The sequence below is a fragment of the Dunckerocampus dactyliophorus genome, chromosome 9 (assembly GCF_027744805.1).
Source record: "Dunckerocampus dactyliophorus isolate RoL2022-P2 chromosome 9, RoL_Ddac_1.1, whole genome shotgun sequence".
Taxonomy (NCBI): Eukaryota; Metazoa; Chordata; class Actinopteri; order Syngnathiformes; family Syngnathidae; genus Dunckerocampus; species Dunckerocampus dactyliophorus.
In genome coordinates, this window is record NC_072827.1 from 2,364,415 (window position 1) to 2,384,874 (window position 20,460).

The 20,460-nt window shown below is 42.1% G+C and overlaps 1 protein-coding gene across 4 annotated transcripts; it reads left to right on the forward strand.

The window, feature by feature from the left end:
* The first annotated feature begins 1,555 nt into the window (after nt 1-1,555).
* On the forward strand, nt 1,556-7,730 carry LOC129188118 (uncharacterized). 4 transcript variants are annotated; one of them, XM_054788193.1, is made up of 5 exons: nt 1,556-1,758; nt 1,835-1,860; nt 2,129-2,233; nt 2,339-2,479; nt 2,590-7,729. In XM_054788193.1, the coding sequence occupies exons 1-5, from the start codon at nt 1,745-1,747 to the stop codon at nt 3,054-3,056; spliced, it is 753 nt and encodes a 250-aa protein (XP_054644168.1). In that variant the 5' UTR covers nt 1,556-1,744; the 3' UTR covers nt 3,057-7,729. The 4 variants fall into 4 exon arrangements, with proteins under 4 accessions (XP_054644168.1, XP_054644166.1, XP_054644165.1 ...); XM_054788191.1 differs by having other exon boundaries at nt 1,588-1,762; nt 2,590-7,730; XM_054788190.1 differs by having other exon boundaries at nt 1,588-1,758; nt 2,590-7,730.
* Nucleotides 7,731-20,460: the final 12,730 nt, after the last annotated feature.

Sequence of the window (20,460 nt, forward strand, 5' to 3'; positions counted from 1 at the left end):
AAATACTGCCTCTGTATTAACTTGGAATCGAATGGATACCGATAGTATCGCCTGGCCCAAGCTATCTCTCTGGCTGTCGGCTCCAAATTAAAGATAAAGCCCCCTAATATATTTTGTCCGATGCTGTATTTTGTTGTGGACATTGAACGCAACATCTAATAGTTCTTGATGTGTCTGTCAAGATCTGTTAGAGAAATTTAGAGAAACTAAATGACAAAATGTGATGACGTCATATAAATTTAATCATTAAAAATAATCGTCAGAAACTAACTGTCAAAATATGATTGATGACTTGACACATCAGATGACATCATTTTTTTAAACTGTGAGTAGAGAGGTCTTAGAGGGCTGCGGAAGGGGAGGGGGTGTGGGTGAGATTCTTGGGGGCTGATGTGTGTGTGTGTGTGTGTGTGTGTGTGTGACTCTTGAGTGTGTGGGTGTGTGCGGTATATATTATGAATAAGGTGGGCCTTGACTTCCCACGGGAGAAGACAATGTGCTTGTGGTTTTAAAAAACATATCTGATGGGGGTGTTTTTTTATGAAACTATAATCAATAGCGGGGGCCTCATGGTTCACATGAGATCGTTTTAATAGTCGCGCCATTTTTGTAGTAGATGGGGATTGGGGCCCGTGGTTCACATGAGATCGTTTTAATAGTCGCGCCATTTTTGTAGTAGATGGGGATTTCCTGGGCGTGATCTGTGGGGGTCTCTCAAGCAAAAAGAAAGAATGGTGGGGTGCTGTCTCGGGTGTGTGAAATATATAATATCAATAGGGTGTCTCGTTTTCCCACGGGAGAAGACAATGTGGTTGTAGTTTTAAAAAACATATCTGATGGGGGTGTTTTTTATGAAACTATAATCAATAGCGGGGGCCTCATGGTTCCCGTGTCAATAGCAGGGGCCCATGGTTCACATGAGATCGTTTTAATAGTCGCGCCATTTTTGTGGGAGACACCTCTCACTGGCTGTGGAGGGAGGAGGATGGGGTATGTGGGGGCATTCTGGGTTTAGTGTATGGAGTCTCTCAAGCAGAAAGAATGGTGGGGGTCTCATGTTTCCTGGGGAACAGGATCTGCTTGGGGCGATGAAGAAACATATCTGAAGGGGGGGTGTTTTTTAGCTAACTATGATCATTAGGTTGGGCCCCGTGGTTCACATGAGATCATTTTAATACTCGCGCCATTTTTGTAGTAGATGGGGATTTCCTGGGCGTGATCTGTGGGGGTCTCTCAAGCAAAAAGAAAGAATGGTGGGGTGCTGTCTCGGGTGTGTGAAATATATAATATCAATAGGGTGTCTCGTTTTCCCACGGGAGAAGACAATGTGCTTGTAGTTTTAAAAAACATATCTGATGGGGGTGTTTTTTAGGTAACTATAATCAATAGCGGGGGCCTCATGGCTCCCGTTTCAATAGCGGGGGCCCATGGTTCACATGAGATCATTTTAATACCATTTTTATAGTAGATGGGGGTTTCTTTGGACTGATCCGTGACGGGGTCTTTTTTAGCTAGCTCTAATCAATACTAGGGGCCTCATGGTTTGTATAAAAAAGACAATGTGATTGAGGCTTTAAAAAACCATATCTGGCACTTAAACATTCCTCCCCTATTGTATAAAATGGTATAAAAGGCAAGTGTCGACGGTAGGTTTCCAGATCACTCGCAAAAATCAGCGAACAACGTCAAGACAGAGAGTTTGAACACAGAGCTTGGAGACGACTACAAGACATCGGACATTGACATGGGCTGTTGCATGTACGTAAGTTTCATATTGTATATAATTTATCTAGGGTGTTTAGCCTGAAAGGTAATTTTTTTTTTCTACTTACAGGAGAGCTGCATCTTCACCAATTGAAGGTACGTTTTCAAATCATGTAGCTGAAAGAAATTTCTTTTAGAGGTTTATGTTTCTCAGGGTGCGTGTGTGTGCGTGCCTGTGTGCGTGCGTGCCTGTGTGCGTGCGTGCCTGTCTGCGTGTGTGTGTGTGTGTGTGTGTGTGTGTGTGTGTGTGTGCGCATGTCTCTCTACCTCTGAGAGAGAGAGAGAGAGAGAGAGAGAGCAAGGATGTTGATTATATAATATATATTGGGGAAAATAAAATAAATTGAGTATGTTTGATTTCCAGTGATCGATCTGACTTCACCGCCACCAGTGGCCCTAGTGTCACCGGTCCAAAACCCAATGCAGGGATTTAATGTGGACTTTATAACGCCTCAAAACCAGGCACAAGGTAAACAATCGTGTGTAGGTTTAGTTTAATACAGGATGATGTCGGGAATTAGCTCTTTATGTTTTGTGTAAATGCTGATGACTAACAAGATCCTCTCTGACACAGGATTTGCAGAGGGCGATCGCTCTACGATAGACGGGGGAGTTTGGGGACAGACTTCGGGATTCGTGGAAAACACTTTAACACCGCCGGTCCAAAACCCACTGCATTTTATTGTGGGGTTTACAAGTCCAAACTCAAGTCACGGTAAGTTAAACAAATGTGTGTCGGTTTTAATGAATTCATATTTATGTCAACAATTATCTCTGTATGTACTGTGTAAATGTTGATGAATAACAGAGTCTGCTCTGTTATAGGGATTGCGCCACTGACCCCCTCAACGCTGGATGTGACAGAGGGAGAAAACGACACAGAATTCGAGGAAAACACAGCAGAGTCCGATGTGGGACAAGAAACGGGACAGGAGGAGACATCTGACGCTGGAGTCTACAACCAGGAAAGATTTCATTATTTTCCAGATAGTGAAAGTGAATATGTTGACATGCAAGCTCTAAATCAGAGGGATATAGCCTCAGACAGTGATGGAATTGGAACAGTGGATTTCAACACCTCTGTGCTAATTGTCGAACAAGTGTTCAGAAGATACATGTATGATATAGCATGTTTAAATCGCCGCATGATTGAGAATATATATAATCAACTTAGACAGAACGTTAGACGCAGGCATTCTGTCAATTCATATTCAGCTAACGCTAGACGTGCCACTCGTGAACAAAGAACACTGCCACAAAGAGTCCATCGCAGGTTGCAATTTGAAGACTAATTTTTGATCGGGTGATAAAGACAAATGGCTGAACCAGATCACAACAATTCCCCTGAAATTAGAGAGCATCTCCTCCACTTGATCTCTGAGATAAACCGAGAAAGATCCGAAGGCGGGGCTAATCAGGGTTCTCCCCGAAACAGTCCAATTCTGCCTCAGCATGATTCACCTGAAAGAGGGGGAGAAGTTTTTCTTCCATCCCCTGATGAGCTAATTTCCTTACTCCAAATGTACAGATACCCCTCCCCCGTTCCGCATAGCAGTGCGGAATCAGATCACAACAATTCGCCTGAAATTAGAGAGCATCTTCTCCAGTTGATCTCAGAGATCAACTGGAGAAGATCTGAAGGCCGGGCTAATCAGCCTTCTCCCCAAAATAGCCCAATTCAGGATCGGCATGATTCACCTGAAAGAGGGGGAGAAGTTTTTCTTCCATCCCCTGATGAGCTAATTTCCTTACTCCAAATGTACAGATACCCCTCCCCCGTTCCTTCGCCCGTATCGCAAAGCAATGTTGACTCAGGACCTTGGTCTCCATCAGACAGTCAGTGTTGTGATGCACTCAACAGTCAAATAGATGACCCGTGGTCTCCATCAGACAGTCAGTGTTGTGATGCACTCAACATTCTGGAAAGAGGTCATCAGGTGGGGGGTGGGGGCGAGGGTGAACAGACAGAGAGCGTCATCAATCAGAGTAATGAGGGTCAATCCACATCTATGGGGATAAACAACACAAATAGTGCGGCTGTTAATGTTCCAGCACCTTGCACTAGTGATGACATGCATGTCACAAACCGTGAAAGATTTAATAATGTTGAGATTCGCTCTTTCCTTCGCTTTCCACCACCATCTGCAATTCCCAATTTTCGTGAATTTTATTTGAATGTCACAAATGGTTTTCGCGATAGGATTTCAAGCATGATTCACAGAGCTGATGTCCAACCAAATGACGTTATCCAAGTTAATCTGCGTGCTGATCGTTTGCAAGACGATGTCTCAATGAGCGTGCGTTATGGAGAGGGGACAGTGTCACAATTACAGGAACTTTTAGACAGATTAGTCCAGAGTAATATGTCTGTTTTCACCGATGGATCGCTTGAGCTAATTGTCAATTTTGTGAAGGCTCCGCGGAGAGGGGGTAAGAGACGAATTGAATCATGTCTTGCGAGCGAAATTGTGAAAAAAAAAGCACGACATTTATTTGTACTCCCCAATCCCCATCAAACATGTTTTGCTGTAAATCTGGCATTACTGACAAATCCCAAGTTGACGATGATGGAAGCCATAAAGGCAGGCTGGGACATCCATACCAGAGCAGGTCTGACTGCTGATACAATGGTCACATTCAATGATGTTGTCAAATTTGAGGAGCTGTTAGCGTGTAAAATTGTTATCTTTTACCAAACGTCTGACAGAGAAAAAAACAACAACCTGGTTACATTTCAAACAGGAACACCCGAACGAGACACAATACGCTATCTGCTTTTACACAATAATCATTTTTATGGGATAAATAATATTAAGGGATTTCTAGGTGTGAAGTTTTTCTGTAAACATTGTCACACAGGGTATCAGTGTCAATATAAGCATTTCTGTGAAAAAAGCTGCAACATCTGTTGCACAGATTGTAAACAGGGTCCAATTCAAAAAACCTACTGTGCTGATTGCAATCGATTCTGTACAAATAGACAATGCTACGAACGACATCGCGAGAAAAAATGGCATCCGAAAATCAAAAAGATGGCCAGCATGTGTCAGACCAATAAAACATGTCCTAGATGTAAATCATTGTACTACACATCTATCAGAGATCCTAAAGAGCATACTTGTGCTATCAAGATGTGCACAATTTGTAAACAACCTAAAACAACATTGTCGTCTCGTAACAATGAGTTAGAGCAGACATCAGCTAATAACTCTATGATTGAAAGCGGCGAAGATAAACATGTCTGTTACATGCGTACAAAACCAATCAAATCTGAAAAAGAAATACATGAAAAAAAGATTGTATTTTTTGATTTTGAGACTTCTCAAACCACTGGAACCCATCTTCCGGTGCTTGTGGTGGCTCAGTCACTTAATGGTGAGCGCCGTGTCTGGAAGGGGCATTCATGCGCTTTAAAATTTCTTCTCCATTTCCGACAGAAAAAACATAAACAGACAACTTTCATTTCCCATTTTGGCAAAGGTTTTGATCATCATATCATCTTGAATGCTTATGTAACTCAAGGTTTGTCACCGTCTGTGATAGCACAAGGGAGTAAAATAATCCTGATCCTGGATAATGACTTTCAACTTAAATTTATTGACTCGTTCTCATTTATTCCTATCCCACTCAGAGACTTTTCCAAGGCGTTGGGATGTAAGACACAGCTTAAAAAAGGCTACTTCCCACACAGATTTACCGATCTTTCAAAAAATGGCTATAGAGGAAGCTATCCACCGGCCGAGATGTACTCACCTGACGAAATGAGTCCAAAACAAAGAGAGGATTTCCTTAACTGGTATCAGACTGTCAAAGATCAAGAGTTTGACTATGATGCAGAGTTAGTATCTTACTGTGAAAACGATGTTGAAATCTTAGCCGAGGGTGCAAGCAATTTCCGTAATGAATTCATAAAAACAACCGACTGTGATCCTTTTGACAGTGTGACCATTGCTTCAGCAGCTTTGAATGTCTTTCAAACAAAATTTTTAAAACCCAATACAATCGCGATTCCCTGTCCTAACAATTACAAAACAAACAGCAAGGCTTTCTCACATGCGTCTATACAGTGGCTTGAGTATGAGGCCTTCTCACGGGGGATTTCAATAAGACATGCTTTGAACGGAGGTGAAGTTAAATTTGGGCGTTATTCAGTTGATGGATATGGAGAGTTAAATGGAGGGAAAGTTGTCTTTGAATTTCTAGGCTGTTATTTTCATGGCTGTCCAAAGTGTTATATGGGAAGTGATGTTTCTCCATTGTCAAAGACTTGTTTTAGTGAGGTGTACTCTGAGACTTTGAAAAGGCTGGATCGATTACAAAACGATTACAAGGTGCAAACTGTGGTGATCAAGTGGGAACACGAATGGAGTGTACAGAAAAAAACAGACCCGAATGTTAAATCTTTCTTAGAGAGGTTTCAAGAACCAATTCCGTTAGATCCCAGAGCAGCCTTATATGGAGGCCGTACGGCTGCTATCCGTCTCCGCCATGTTGTCAGCCCAGGTGAGCGTGTAAATTACGTTGATTTCACATCGTTGTATCCGTTTGTAAATGCACATTTTCACTACCCATTAGGGCATCCGAAAATAATTCGAAAGGATTTTGACAGCATTGAAAATTACTTTGGATTAATACATGCTAAAGTTTACCCTCCACGTCAACTGTTTTTCCCTGTACTGCCTATAAGAAACGACAAAGGGAAATTAATTTTCACACTGTGTCGATTATGTGCACTCGTGAACAATCAAACTACTCACTGTACACACAATGATGAAGAACGGGCCCTCCAAGGGGTGTGGGTAACGATAGAAGTAATCGAGGCAGTGCGAAAGGGGTATTTTCTGGCTGAAATTTACGAAATATGGAACTTCGAAGAGAAATCAGATGTGCTGTTTAAAGACTATATCTACACTTTCCTTAAACAGAAGCAAGAGGCGTCGGGCTACCCTAGCGGAGTTGAAACTCTTCAGACTAAACAGGGTTACATCCGTGACTATAAAGAGAAGCAAGGTATCGATCTCGATCCGGAGAAAATTGTCTACAACCCCGCAAAAAGACAGATTGCCAAACTACTGCTAAATTCTCTCTGGGGAAAACTAGCACAAAGATCAAACCAGCTCTCAACCAGTCTGGTGAGCACACCGCAACGCTTTTTTGAATTTCTCTTTTCTAGCAAGTACGACATTTCACAGTTTCACTTCATAAATGACGATATTGCACTTGTTCAATGGCGCCATAATTCTAGGTGTGTCTTACCCCCAGGCGACGCAAATATTTTTCTAGCGGCGTTCACAACTTCTTATGCACGACTTGAACTTTACAAGCAATTAGATTTGCTCCAAGATCGTGTTCTGTACTGTGACACTGATTCTATCGTTTACACAAGCAGCCCCTCTGATCAATATAACCCTCCACTCGGTAATTATCTCGGAGATTTGACATCAGAATTAGATCATGGAGACTACATATGCAATTGGAGCGCTGCGGGTCCCAAATCGTATGCCTATCTCACACAACAGGGTAAGGTGACTTTACGTGCTAAAGGGATTACACAAAATTATGAAAACTGTAAAAAAATTAACTTTGACAGCCTCACAGATCTGGTAGAGGGATATCTCAGAGAGCCGGACAATCGGCGTGAAATCTCTACACATTACAATAAAATTACTCGCAATATGAAAGCCTTTGAACTCACTAATAAACAACGCATAATCAACTTCGCAGTTGTCTATGATAAAAGACGACTCCTTGCAGATGGAAAAACATTACCATTTGGTTATTAGTTCCAGGATGAAACGGCAGCAATTTCTGAAAAGGACTGTGTAGATTTATGACGGTTTGACCTGATGACTTTTCTACCCAGACCTTTTTAGAATTATATCATTGTTTTGTAATTCTATTCTGTTTTTTATATTTTTTATCATGTATTCTGTGTTTTTCTTGAAGATATATTCTGTATTTTTAGTCATGATGTAATCTGTAGTAAATCATATATGCACATATGCTATATCAATAAACCCTTCTTCATTTGTTTGTGTTTACATCTTGATGTCTGTGAATAAAATCAGTGTTCTGGTTATTTAGGTTGCCAGTTTACAGAAACAGTAGATGCGTAACATGGAAGAAGTATATTTTGATCCTCGTTTCAAACTTCCATTCACCGCTCTCCTTGTAGGGGCAAGTGGAAGTGGGAAGTCGTTCTTTGTGAAACATGTACTCCAAAATATGAAGGATACTTTTTCCAGAGTTCCCGATCGAATCATCTGGAGCTATTCATCCTACCAACCCATGTATGATGAATTGGCTAGAGATGTAAAGATTAAATTTATTGAAGGAATCCCTGACTCTTTGACGGATGAAAATATTTTTCCATCAAATCAGCACAGTCTTTTAGTTGTCGATGATTGCATGGACGTTGGGGCGAATCATGATGAATTAATGAAGGCATTTACAATGTATAGACATCATCGAAAATTATCTGTAATCTTTCTAGTTCAAAACTTGTTTCATCAAGGAAAACATAGCAGAACTATTAGTCTAAACACTAATTATATGGTCCTTTTCAAATCGCCTCGTGATAAACTGCAGATTAGAATTCTGGCTCAGCAAATGTTCCCCGGACGAAGAGAATATTTTCTTCAGAGTTTTAATGACGCGACTAAAGACCCCTACTCATATTTAATCGTGGACTTAAGACCCGACTGTCCAGAACATTTCCGACTGAGAAGCGGCATACTTCCACACGAGTGGCCTGTAGTGTATCAGTATAAAAAGTGATTTAAACCATGTCAAAGCGGATTAAAAGAAACCTCCCCATTTTAAAAGCCCTGCTCAGTCTAAAACCAAAAGAGAGACAGGGTCTTCTAATCCATGCATCGAAAGATCTCGTCCTGGCAGTCTGTGAGATAGCTTTGAATGTTTTGAAGGGGAACATCCCACTATCCTCCGAGCAGTACAGTAGGTTAAAAAAGCAGAAAAAAATCATCAAACTCTTTGCTAACCGTAAAACTGCCATAAAACATAAGCGTAAGGTGTTGACACAGTCCGGTGGTTTCCTTGGGGCGTTATTAGGAGCAGCAATCCCACTCCTAACCAGTTTGTTTACCGGTGGGAGATAGACACAGACCATCGTCATGGCGTCATTTAGTAAAATGTACATGATTTCCCCCCATCAACTAGAGACTTTAACCCAGAAGAAGACGCATGCAGAAAACATCAGCGAGAAAGCTCAGTATGTTTTGGAAGAGAAAATGGAACGTCTGTTAAAACAACCTGGACCGGCATACAGCAAGTCACTACATTATAACGATCTACTTGAAAAATATCTGGCCTTACTCAGAAAGGAGGAGAGTCGCAGTCGTGAAATACTTTTGAAACTACCTACTACACCCACAGAGAAAGGAGGTGAAGATGTAGGTGACTATGTCAAGGTTGAAGAGGAAGAACGTCCTGACAACATTGAAAAAGAGATTTTAGACAACATAGGATCACGCAATCGGAAAAATGCGGCATATATTCTACAGAAGCTTCGTAATTCAGACCTTCTAAGATGGAACCGTTCAGGCGAGATAATTGTGCAGGACAACCTCATTAAGGGGTCTCATATTTTCGATTTAATGAAAACTCTGACAAACCGTCGATTCCACGGACGGACCGTACCTCGCGGATGGGATACATTTTTAAAAACAATTTCTGAATTAAACATTCCAATCACAACTGTTATGAACACTCACGCACGCGAGCAATTACGACTTAAACCCTCCAATACCACGAGTGAACCTCGCCCTCAGATACGACGGAGTAAGAGAAAACGCGGGGGGAAAAAATCTGGGGCGGCATCACCGTTAGACAGAGATTATGACAGCCCGAATCTCGTTCATCAACTGTATACACCTACAGCGTCTGAATGGCGATTGTCTACACCGATCCCCTCCAACTGGTTAGATTTCACTCGATACAAATGAATTCATGCAGACTGTATGTTTTTTTTTACCAATAAAAATTTATTGGGAATTATACATCGGAGTAAGAGCATTTATTCAGAACAGATATAACACTCATTAAATAGTTTTAAAGAGCATGCTTTCTGATTACAGGTTTTAGCGGTCTTCACATGTGAAATACATTTAACATTTTTCTTGACAAACTTGGTGACAAGAGCATCATTCTTTTTTAAATTATCAGAATACAGCCTCATTACTTCTTGAAAAGAGAGTCCTTTAAAGCGTTGACAGAGGAAAAAAATAACATGGGCGCCACAAGTCGAAGAGTTGTCATCTTGTACTTGGAGTTTGTTGTAGCGTATTTCATGAGAATTTCTAGTGAGGAAAGTTATAAAACTTTCAGGATAAAATATAAAATCCGGTTCGTGGCCATAGCTGTCGAAGAAGCATGATTTGTCTTGTTCAGCTTCAATAATCATCCCCACCCAGTGTTCACCCTCACGGGTTTGGTCATGGGTGTTAACGACGAGATAGCACGGTCGTTTATCAATCTTAGTTGGCAGTAAATCACTAGGCCAAACCCCTCCAAACGTCTCGCCCAAGATCGGTCTCAGGATAGAATCTATTTGATGGTTGTTCATTTCTCCAGTTTTAGTAGTCGATCAGAACCTGACGCTTCGAGTTTATCTCTATGACACTGTCGTAACAAGCGTACACAATCAATGTCATAGTTCTCGGTAACGCCATTCTGAATCTTAAATCCAAACGGCATGTTCCATGTAGCGCAGGAGAGAGAGCTTCAGCGTCCATTTCATCGTCTCTTGACAGATTGAACAGAAACAGTGAGTAACCATTTTCAAAGTTTTCGCGGTCAATACTCAGGGGAGCGTCTCTGAGGTGTCTGTTTGTTCCCAGATAGAGATTGTAAAATTCGCGAACACTCTGATGTGTATTAAAGTTGGGTTGGTAAGGTTTCGCCGGGATAAAGCGTGAATTTACACTGAGAGAGAGGTATTCAAGATTTGCATGTTGGAACTTAAATGGGTTCAGCTCCCTTGCTCCGACAAATGCTCTGTGGTCGACAATTCCGACGACTATATATTTTGGAAGTCTACCCAGATACAAGTTGTCCTGTGAACATACACGTGACTGTGCTGGAATGCTAAAATTTTTAACAACAACACGACTTATCGGGTAAATTGCGTTGGATTTCATTAAAGCGTCTGAATGTCCTAGCATGACATCCGGCGAGACTTGCACCTTTTTCACAAAAATGCTAGCACTCAGAATGTTTAAATTGAACTCGTCAGCTGCAGCGGACATCAGTGTAAAAGCACTTTTAGCCTTTACAAGTTTCAATCGCACATCCACATTGTTTAGCAGGAGTCTTTCGGAAAAAAAAATGTCACTGTGCAGGGGACCAATTAACTCGAATGGTCGCGAACCACGAGTGAAGCTTGTACGCTTGATAAGGCCTTTGTTGGGGCCCCCAGGTGTCGTGTCAATTGAATCTAAATCATCGCCATCGTCTTTGTACCACAGACCTGCTGAAAACTGACTCTCCAATGTTTGTCGTGAAAAGTTGAGGAGGGTTTCAATAATAGATCTGTAAGGATGAGTTGCGGATGAAGAGCTAATGAGAACATCGTTCAGACTGACATCTACCTGTGAAAATATAGTATTTAGAGGGTACTGTATTATTCCACAGTTATCAGCATTTCCGAGATTAGTCCCATCGGCGTTTGTAATCTTGAGGCGTAAATAGAGTAGTGTTGAGTTTAGATCTAGATAGAAACTCCCGTTTCCAGGTATCAGGAAATCTAACACTTCTTGATCAGCAATAGAGTTCAAAGGATGGATCTCTACATAATTGGTCTGATCTATAGATAGCTGTGTCATCGGAGGAGCAAAGAGGTCGAGCTCTGATTTGGTGCACTCTGACGAGAGGTGATGTGTAAGAGACATGGTTAAAATATATCCCCTCCGCCTCGTTGACTTTTAACTTTCCGGTGTATTTTCGATGAGGTTTTACGTTTCTTTTTTGGTATAGCGTGTGATAATGCTGCTAGAGCTCTTTTTCCTCTTCCACGTGCTATTCGTAGTAGTCCCGATCCGTCCTGAGTTTCGTCACGTCGACGATTGGCAATATGGCTGGTTACAGCTCCAACAACATCAGATGCTATCCCTCTCACAGCAGATTTCAAATGTGGCCTGGCAATATTAGCTCCACGTTTAAGAAGAGGCAAGACGAATCTGAATGCCCTACTCAGCATAGAACCAAATCCCCTGCCGTAAAGAACCGGGGCACCAACAAATCCGTTGAGTGATCCGCCTCCAGCCTGATTCACATAATAATCCACAAATCTTTGCGAATTCATTCTGCGTTATTCTGTTGAATTCAGATCAAGATCTTTGATACCGGTCTAAAGTGTAGTTTGCAGATGGTCTTCCCGTATGTGAATCGAATCGGGGTATTTAAATCAGTTTTTAATTCAATCTGGATATCCTGTATGCGCTGTTTATTGACAGGAACGTAGTGTAAGCGGTTGTAGGAGAAAGTGATCAGATCACCGTAAGATCCTTCCTTTTTAACAATTCTTAGAAGGGGAACAACATAGTCTCCGATATGTTGTGCTTCCACAATATTGGTATAGACGAAAAAATTATATTGACCGCCGTTAATATCGCAGGGATATTTACTCACGGGATTTCCTTCTGTTTTAATCCATTGACCGGGTTCAAAACCCAGCATGTAGGACAGCGGCGCTTCGAACTTGATAGAATATTTAGCACTCCCTAATATATAAATTCTTCTGTTTATAGAATTGTAATGAAAAATTAGATCAATGTTTACTGACTTAAATAAAGCATTTATCTCCCTCAGTATTAGATCAATACTGTCATAATGTCCCCTAGGAATTTTCATATACATTGGAGGGTTCGCTGGCTTCGAATGATCCAATAATTCATAACCATTCTCACCCCCACGTATATTATTCCATGTATGACAATACATAATTTCAGCTAAAGCGACCTCGTAAGCTCCATCCAGCTCTATAGGTTGTGACAATGTTGTCATATAGTTCGAGCTGGTATTGCTCGGGAAAATGTCATTACAGGCATTCGACGGTAGTGTCACGTAGAAAGACTCTCGTCCTGTCATTGTGCTGTTTCCTGGTTTTTCTTGTTTCTCTTCTTCCTGAGCTCAACGACCTCGTTAGCAGCTAGCCAAGAGTCGAACTGACGAGGCCATCCTTGCCACCGGACTAAAACCATCTTCTGACCATTTTTAATTTTCCGGTCTAAAATTTCTTCTATACGGAAAAGAGTGTCAGAACCAATTATCACTTTCTGCAGTTCTGGTTCATAGAATGTTCCATTCAGAATTTCACCTCTTATATCCCTTAATTTATAAACAGGGGGGACTCTGGGGATACGTTCGTTCACTATAAAATATTCATCGCTGAATGACTGTTCATACATTTTATCAAATACTCCACGGTATTTTGAAATCCGTACAATGTCTCCTTCTTTGAATTTAAATACGGATGGTTTTGCGCTCAGAGATAGTGTCCCATATAAATTTTCAAACACTTGCGAGGTCTTGCTAGGGGTTACCTCCGCAGGTTTCATTTTTATTCCACTATGATAACTGTTGTTATAGCTATCGAGTAAATCTTGAATTACGTCTATATACCTACGAGTGTTTTTTGCAGTGAAGTACCGCCACATTTTTCCCTTCAACGTACGGTGAAATCTTTCCACCACTGATGCTTTCAGTTCACTTCCTGTTGCAAAGTGTTGAATGTTGTACTTCTTCATTAGTTTTTCAAAGAGTCGATTAAAAAATTCTTTCCCTGAATCCGTTTGAATTTTAGCCGGAATACCAGCCTTTGCAACTTCAAAGGCTGTCTTGTTTTTCAGTGGTCGTGCATAAGCTTTCTTGGAAAATACATCTATTACTGTAAGCAGGAATTTAAACCGATCATTGTCTTTAGACAGAGCACTCATATCACAAAGATCGGCTTGAAATTGATACAAAGGACGAGGAACAAAAACACGATTTCTAGCATAAGTTTTTCGTGCCGTTTTGTGTAAGGTATATGCATCCTGAGCTGACAACCAGTCTCGCACTTCATCCCCGCTAACTTTTTTTCCCGTCTGCTCTTCGACAGCCTTTTGAAGTCTTTCAACCCCACCATAAGATCCAGCTCTTGCAGGATCATAATATATACTCTTCAGCATGCGTTCTGTCTTCTTTGAAGCCATGTCTACTAGTGAACAGAAAAGATCATACGACAATGTTTTGACTTCGACTTTATTGATGACCACACATGATTAGTGATTACACAGTTAGTGATTACAATACATGTTTTATATTAAATTTTTTTTTTTTTCAAAATTGAAGCGTGTAAAGCATGTAATACATTTAGCAACTGATCAACATCAACTTTATCTCCATTCTTCAGTTTACACACCGCTACATCGACTACATAGGTATACAAGACGTGCATGAGACTAGAGTTGAGACTACACACAGAAATATTCCCGATAATGCCCCGTAATGTTGCTTCAAAACCATCGCTGTTTAAGTCTGACCCGAGATACACCAGATTCTCCCAGTGGTCTAAAGGACCCTTATCCCTTACAATGGCCATCACTCTTTCAAAACGCTCCAAGTCTTTTGTATCGACATCCCCGCTTGCCAGATATAACGATGCATCATTGATCCGATTAGCAATTGCATGTTTTAAAAGAAAACTGTCAACTGGTTTAGGGGGTGGTTTAAAATAATAATTTCCCATTTTGATGAATCAAGGATTCCAGAAACCGAGGAAACGCTGCAGCAGATCTTCCCTATCCGTGTCGTCTTCTATGTAGGCGCGCCTGATCTCTGCAACTTTCTCCAGAATGTTTTCTTCAGGCTTCAGATCGTAAAGAAAAGCCTCCGCTGCTCCTTCCACTCTAGCATCCAGTATGTCTAACCCAAGTAATTCCAGTGTATACTTGAGAGCTGGAAGAAATTCCCATGTCATCAGATTCTCTGTTAACAATTTAAAGTTAGTGTTGAAATATCCAGGTTCTGGAGGATAGAGACAGGGATGCTGACGTTGAGAAGGGTGATCGACTTCACAGCCGTAACAGTCTTTTTTTATCTGCTCCTGCACCACCACTTGCACGGCGCTAGCCACGCACGCCTTTACAGTGTCTAGAAATCCGCCACTCGCCGCTATCGGAGACTGAGGCGCGGGCGAGTCTGGAGGCGTCAGGACCGCTTTGTGTGCTCCTACGGTGTAGACTGGAGCAGGCGCTGCCTCTTCCCCGCTGTCATTATCCCCCCAGTATGGACAGTAGGATGGAGGTCCGCATGGTAGCTCGCCATGGCTCTGTCCATTGTCGAGGGATTGGGAAAAACAACCGACTGTATACATCGGTGAGCCTTCTGGCACCTCTCGCTCAGTCACCTTGGGTGGAGAACCGGAGCTGGCTATGGATCCTCCAGTGATCCGACCAGGGGTGAGCGCTATGTCCCCCTTCACCATGCACGCGTAGGGATCGGTCTGGTACTCTTGCGCTTCACACGTCGTGACAAGGGTCGAATCATTCTCATGATAGCGGTGGAAAAGTGGCCTATACATCTCAGCGTGTCCTGAAGATGTCTGAGAAATGTTTGACAGCCAGTTGAGAAGCTCTTCATCCCGGATTTCATAGCTGCTGCAGCTGGTGCTGCTGCTGCCGACGTTGTTTCCAGCAAGAGAGGTCAGAGGGTTCTGGTGGGAGGGGTCAGAGAAGCAGGACTGGGAGGTCTGTGTAGAAGGCGGAGACCCGCATGCCTGATTACGCGGAATCAGTCTCCAATTCAGAAACATAGCCTCTCCCGGCCAATCCATCAGCCTCCAGTTCTCTGTCAAAAACGGGGTTCAGATTTATCCGCCTTTTAACACTAGCCAGCCTCTGTCTTCCAACACTGCCTTCAGCTCGAGTGGTTAACCTCTTCTCCAGCAGGTCATGCCTCCGCTTCACACTATCTTGAGTGAAAAACAAACTCATTTCTTTCAAGAGATCACCCAGCTTTGGGAAGTCTTCCACCTTGAACGCCAGGTGAATTGGGAAATGCCGCTCTTTCTCCATAACAGTTCTTGGTCTGACACTATTAGCATCAGAGGAGCCATATCTCACCAGCAGCCAGATGTGTGATCTCGAACAATCGACGAAAAAAGATCCCTCCCCTTCACGCTGTAGCGAATCCGTTCTCACCGCTACACTTGGCGGCATTCTCGTAAGTCCTACTTCCCCTTCATCATGCACATGCTGCATGTAATCGATGAAATCTTGAATGGAGCTCTTCAGTTTTTCAAATTCAGTAGAATAAATTCTCAGCTGCGTAACCTCTGGTTCCATATATTCATAACTGTATAGATCCACAAAGGGAACTACTCCCATACCTCTAAACTCACTAACCACCAGACGTCCCCCGTCAAGATGCAGACTCTTTTTCCTGAACACCGCCATTTTTTTTTTTTTCTCCAGCAGTCACTCATAGTCTGACTGAAACACTCGTTATATAAGACATCTCATATATTTCCACACCCCCTCACCACCTTAACCACGCCCATCAACCCTCCTCTAGAATAATAGCCACATTCTAATGTAAATAACAAAGTCACGCCTCTTCCTTTTCCCCACACCCCCTCACCACGCCCCTCCCAAATGATGTCATCTGATGTGTCAAGTCATCAATCATATTTTGACAGTTAGTTTCTGACGATTATTTTTAATGATTAAATTTATATGACGTCATCACATTTTGTCATTTAGTTTCTCTAAATTTCTCTTCTGTTCAAGCCTAGATTTAGATGTATTCTACAGTATGAACGCATGTACAGGCCGAGCCTGGCCCTTTAAGAGGAATTGCATTGTGGGAAGTTGAGTGTCTCTCTCTTCCCTCTCTCATCTGTTTGCACCACCCATTGTTTTCTGCATCCTGATTGGTTTGTGAGGCACTGACTCCTTTGGAGACCGCCTCAAAAAACGAAATTGAATGTTACGGATTTTTACCAAATAAAACACCCACAAAGTATGAATTAATAATATACATGAAAAAGGGATGTGGAACTTAGAATATAAACGACCTATAAAACATTTAATGAGTATGTGAACGTCCCTCTTTTACTTCCCTGACAATCTCGTCGACGTGTTTTGCAATCAAGCAAAAATGGCTGGGATAGGAACATGAACGCAAAGGGCAGAAAACCCCCAAATGTTGGATTCTGCAGAACGTGGTAGAAAGCTTGCTTCCGTGTTTTCGTCAAATACGCTCACTGCTCTGTAAAGCTGCTGTGACGTGGTCTCTATGATTACCGTAATGACCGGTATATCACTAGAAAGCGCAGACTCTGCCAAAACTTTTGGAATTGAAATTACTCGGCTTAACGGCCCGGGTATGGTCCGTGGGCCGTAGTTTGCCGAGGTCTGCTGTAGGCTCTGTGGCGCAAACACATTCCTTTGTAACAGACAGTCCCCTAAGGGCACAATGGGGACTTTTTTGTCCTTTCATGTAAACATTTTAGCAAAATTCTTACCAAAATTTTGGTTGTGTTAGTCCATATGGATTTTTCCCAATAAGTTTTTTTTTTTGATGGAAAATCTTAAAATTCTAATTTGTTCACTGGTCGACAAAACCCTGGGGGAAAACGTACAACTCTTTCAGGGTGTTGGAGCAGTGGTTCCCAAACTTTTTACTGTGGCGTACCTCTTCAGACATTTGACCTGAAGCAATGTACCTCCTGCTCCTGCATACGAAATAACATAAACCTTTTTTTTTTATCTGAATTAACTTGAAAAAGTGAACCGAATTAATTTTAAAATTATTTTTGTAGTAATTCCGGCTCAAAAACGCGTATTTTGCATGGTCACATTTTGATCAAGTTTCACATGAGCACAGATAAATAGATAAGTAATCATCCTGCTCATCTTTTATTCCAGTCTTGGCATTCTTCCAGTTGAATGGGTTGAATTTGAGCTTCACCTTTTTTGTCCACTCATGATGGCTATGGTTTAAGTCTGCATATTCATTTGATACCAAGTTGAAGGGGAAAGTCTAACAGTCACGATAAAGCATTATCCAAAGTACAACAATACAAAAGCCTTATTTTCGGCGGAATCCCCACAAACAATGACAGGGATCGGAACACCGATATAAATGAAATCGCCAAGATTAAACGCTCTTAGAGCACAAAATAATCATCAAACTGACTTATTTGTTCATATAATGCACACAGAGCAATGAACAGCTTCATACATGTTCCTCTCGCACCATGTGGCGTTCAGGTACACTCGTACTTGTGAGAGTTCGGCGCTAATTGTTTTTCATTTTTACTCACCTAGCCCCATCACAATTGGGGTGCCCCTGGGCTACGCGTACCCCACTTTGAGAACGAAGGTATTAGAGGACACCAAAGTCAGATTTTATGACCCCAATGTACGTACAAAAGACTGTTTTAGCAGTGCCCCTACTCTTTGTTCCTTTAAGTTCCTTTCTCACTTGTTCAATGTTAGACGCAATTTGAGCCATGTTGTAATGTTGTGTGCCTTTTACATCCAGCCGCCGAGCTGGGCGCTAACTGCTGAGCTAAATTAGCCTCGTTAGCATTGCCACTGAACGTCTTGTCAGCTTTGTTTGTACCAAATATGCCACCTTATATTGTTAGCGTGCTCGTGCTGCTGATAGCTGAGATGTACTTGTGTTCATGTTGCTAACTCGTAGCTTTATAAGTATCGCAGTGGCCCACGCGCTTATGCTTTCGTTTCATTGTAGTCACTTTATTGGCTTTATAAGTGTTGTTTTTTCAATGTCTGTTCTTTTATAGCAAACACCTGCCGTGTGTCACGTGTTGCTACAAATAAATACAAGAAGTAAAGTGTAATCCGGATGTGGACATTTCCTCCTTTGGACTGCACTCGCCTGTACAGAATTGGTGTTTTGACCCGAGACCCTGGAGTTATTGTTGATCAGTATCAAGCCCAGTAACACCCAAAATTAGCAAAAGCAATTAAAAAGTGCAGTTGTAATGGGACTTTATTGTCCTCCTCTAAGGGTGATGAGTTGAGAATCGGACACTGCAAAAAAAATCCTCTGCCTTTTAACATTTATTATATACGGAGCCATTTAATGTGGGTTTTTGTAAAAGAAAAGTGACATAATTGAATCAAATGAGTATTTGAAAGTTTCCATTCTGGACGGCAAATATCGAGCTCACATTGTTTAAAAAAGTAATCCGTCGATTATCGATACTAGGAAATAAAGCATTAGATTTAAGCACAGCAGGCTTTTTTATGGATGTGTGTTTTTTTAAGCACTTTTAGTGATAAAGACGAAAAAGAAATTCAGTCTGTCTGTGACGTCATCGTCTTCCGGGTATGTGGTGGTCATGGGAGTTGTAGTGGTGGACCTGTGAAATACAGTTGATTGTCATTTTCTTCTTTCGGTCAGTTAATTCACTTCATTCCGCATTCCTATTTTAACTCATCTGCCTTTATTTGAAACTCCTTTTAAGTGACATTTATGGGGACAAACGAATCGTCACACCCTATTTAAAAGGTTAAATAATAAAATATTTGGGGGGGGAAAGGCTTCTTGAGACGTCATCTGTACTTCTGTGAAGAAGGTGTCGGACGTTTCGCTCCTCATCCGAAGAGCTTTGTCAGTGAACTATCAAGTGCTGGTAGCCTAGGCCTTAAATACAGTAAGAGTGGGAGGAATTGGTGTGCCAACACCCTCCTCCTATTGGTTCCTTACACTAAACCTGGGCGGAGTAGTCGTATAATCCTATCCTGCCATTAGCACCTCCGATCAAAGGGAAGTGTAGCTCCCTCTAGTTGGGTATGAACGACTCTGATACTGGCTCGTTAGCATCTATTGTTCTGGCTCGGCCCTGGCTCCACCTCATTTGCAAGACTAAGAGCTGTGGGTTTTGGTCTCAGTAACCTGCTGAACACAGGGTCCAAATTAAACCTCAAACCACCATTCCGATTCAATGATGGGTTCTGTTGTTTGACAAAAATAGCTTCCTTTACTCCTCTTTCAAACCATCTGTTTTCTTTGGCCAAAATCTTTACCTCGCTGTCCTCAAAAGAGTGATTGGTAGCTTTTAGGTGTAGATGTACTGCTGATTGAGGACCACTAGAATTGTCCCTGTGATGTTGATAAAGCCTTTTTTGGAGCATTTGGGGGGGGTTATTAGGAGTGAATTTGAAATACACCTTCTGGTGCTACTTGGACATGTCATAGGGTGTTTCGGGTCTTTAATCTTCATACACCCTCGCCCGGCCAGAGGCATAATAATCAGTCTCCGGCTTGTGTCCAAGTGGCGTGCATCTCTACGAATCCTCCCTACGGATCCACAGCCACCTTGAGGCCCTCTCTGCTGCCACTCGTGTGGTATTGAGGGCTCTCTTCAGTTGGCAGTCCCTTACTCTGAAGAGTTTGAGGGTTTCGATCTTCTTTGAACACGTGAAAGGGTCACGTGTCAAATTGAGACTTCCTCCTCCCAATAAGCCTGTCTCTCCCTCCCTTGCAACGCCCCTTTCAGTGATAGAGATTAAAAAAATGAGTTTTTAAAATGTATAGCCATCCATTTTCTATGCCGCTTCACCTCTTTAGGGTCACGGGGGTATGCTGGAGCCTATCCCAGCTGACTTCGGGCGACAGGCGGGGTACACCGTGGACTGGTGGCCAGCCAATGGCAGGGCA